The 1,569-nt window shown below is 57.3% G+C and overlaps 1 protein-coding gene across 1 annotated transcript; it reads right to left on the bottom strand.

Moving 5' to 3' along the window:
• Positions 1–340: 340 nt before the first annotated feature.
• LOC130116169 (E3 ubiquitin-protein ligase rnf152-B) lies at positions 341–1,174 on the bottom strand. Its single transcript, XM_056284124.1, has one exon. The coding sequence runs from the start codon at positions 1,146–1,148 to the stop codon at positions 378–380; it is 771 nt and encodes a 256-aa protein (XP_056140099.1). The 5' UTR covers positions 1,149–1,174; the 3' UTR covers positions 341–377.
• Between the last annotated feature and the right edge of the window lie 395 nt (positions 1,175–1,569).

The following is a 1,569-nucleotide window of genomic DNA, read 5'->3' as shown; positions in this document are numbered from 1 at the left end:
ACATCTCTATGGTATAGGGAATCCATACCAAATCCTTGAAACGAGCACTCCACGCACAAGTCATCCAACAAACCGCAGCCCAAAAAAGGGTCCAATTTTATAATAAGCTCGCTCGTCAACACACCCTGCCCTCCTGCAACTTGAAGTGCATAACACAATTAGGAGATTATCAAGGATCATGTCAGCCTATTGCTCAAAAACAAGATGAAGGCCTTTTGGGTGTTTGCTATACTTTCGAAAGGCCATTTTTGGGCGAGATATAGAAAAAAAGTAAAGGGAGTAAGGGAGGGAGGGGGGGTGTCAACTGTCAGTAGTAGCCTACGTACACGATCACACGACAACACACAACAACAATAATCCTCCCCCGTTAAGTGTCATCAGGCGTTTCTCCGAGAGTTATTGGTGGCGGACGAGTGGCCCGCTTCGTGGTCCGGTCTGTATTTGAGCCAGCAAATCAACCACGTGACGACCACCGAAAACATTGCGAGGATGCTGGCTACCGACAGGCAGATGGGTCCCGCCGGCGAGGGAGGACTGCTGTGGCTGTGCACGAAGATCAGGCCCATGAACAGCAGCACCAGCATGGACAGAAACGAGAAGATTACGCACACGCAGCCGGTGGTCAGCGCGACCCGCTTGCAGCTCTGGCAGCTGTCGTAGCGCACGGAGTCCTGGGACAGGGTCGTGGCCGTGGACACGGTGGTGGAGGGGGTCGCCTGACTGGTGGTGGACGCCCCCGAAGCCTCCTCCCGTCGGAGGGCGATGAGAGCCGGGTGCAGCGGGGGCGGGTACGGCGGCAGGGCGTCCTGAGGCAGAGGGTCTGAGTCGATGTAGAGCGGGAAGTCCTCCGTCACCTTGGTGTTGTTGGGCAGGTTCTGGATCCGGTAGTCCGGCACGGGCGTCCGGTGGCGGCAGACGGGGCAGCTGATGCGCCAGGGGCGCTCCTCGCGTAGATGGAGCGTGTTCAGACACTCCTCGCAAAACGTGTGCAAGCACTCCAAAATCTTAGGCGCACGACGGTCAAGGTCGAAATAATTGTAGCAGATTTTGCACTCGTACTCCTCGTAAGGGAAAGACGTGGCGGCCTCGCCGGGAGGCTCCGCTCCGTTCGGTGCCAAATCTACCTCTGCCATGTCATATTTCGCCATTCACATTATCCGGTGAGCACAAAGGGAGCCGGCAGACAGATGCTGATGACGGTGCACGTCTCTATCCTCCTCTCCTCCTCCTCCTCCACCACCCCCCACGCTCATGGAAACGCCATCATCCCTGACGCTGACATGTCGACCGTGTGTGTAGACACTGCTGATGTGTGGCCATGTTTCTTTGAATCCTCCTCGCGACGTCTCGTACGAATATTATCCCCACCCCCACCCCCACCCCAGCACCCCCCCACCCCCACCCCAGCACCCCCCCCCCCCACCTTCCCGTCTTAGTTGTCGGCTCCTCCGCATAAACGTTCGCTATAAGCTGCGGTGAAAAAAGAGCACCCTCCGGCGCTTCGTGTGTGGGAATCGATGATGTAATGGTGGTGGCTCCGAACGCGAGGTCTCATCCAGCGGCTGTGCA

This window comes from Lampris incognitus, chromosome 7 (assembly GCF_029633865.1).
Source record: "Lampris incognitus isolate fLamInc1 chromosome 7, fLamInc1.hap2, whole genome shotgun sequence".
In the NCBI taxonomy this organism is placed as follows: Eukaryota; Metazoa; Chordata; class Actinopteri; order Lampriformes; family Lampridae; genus Lampris; species Lampris incognitus.
Note: the sequence above shows the minus strand (reverse complement) of the source record. Positions and strands in the feature narration are given on the sequence as shown.

Bases quoted from the DNA above. Each gene is read 5' to 3' on its own strand.
- LOC130116169 (XM_056284124.1), bottom strand. From the start codon at position 1,148: ATGGCGAAATATGACATGGCAGAGGTAGATTTGGCACCGAACGGAGCG.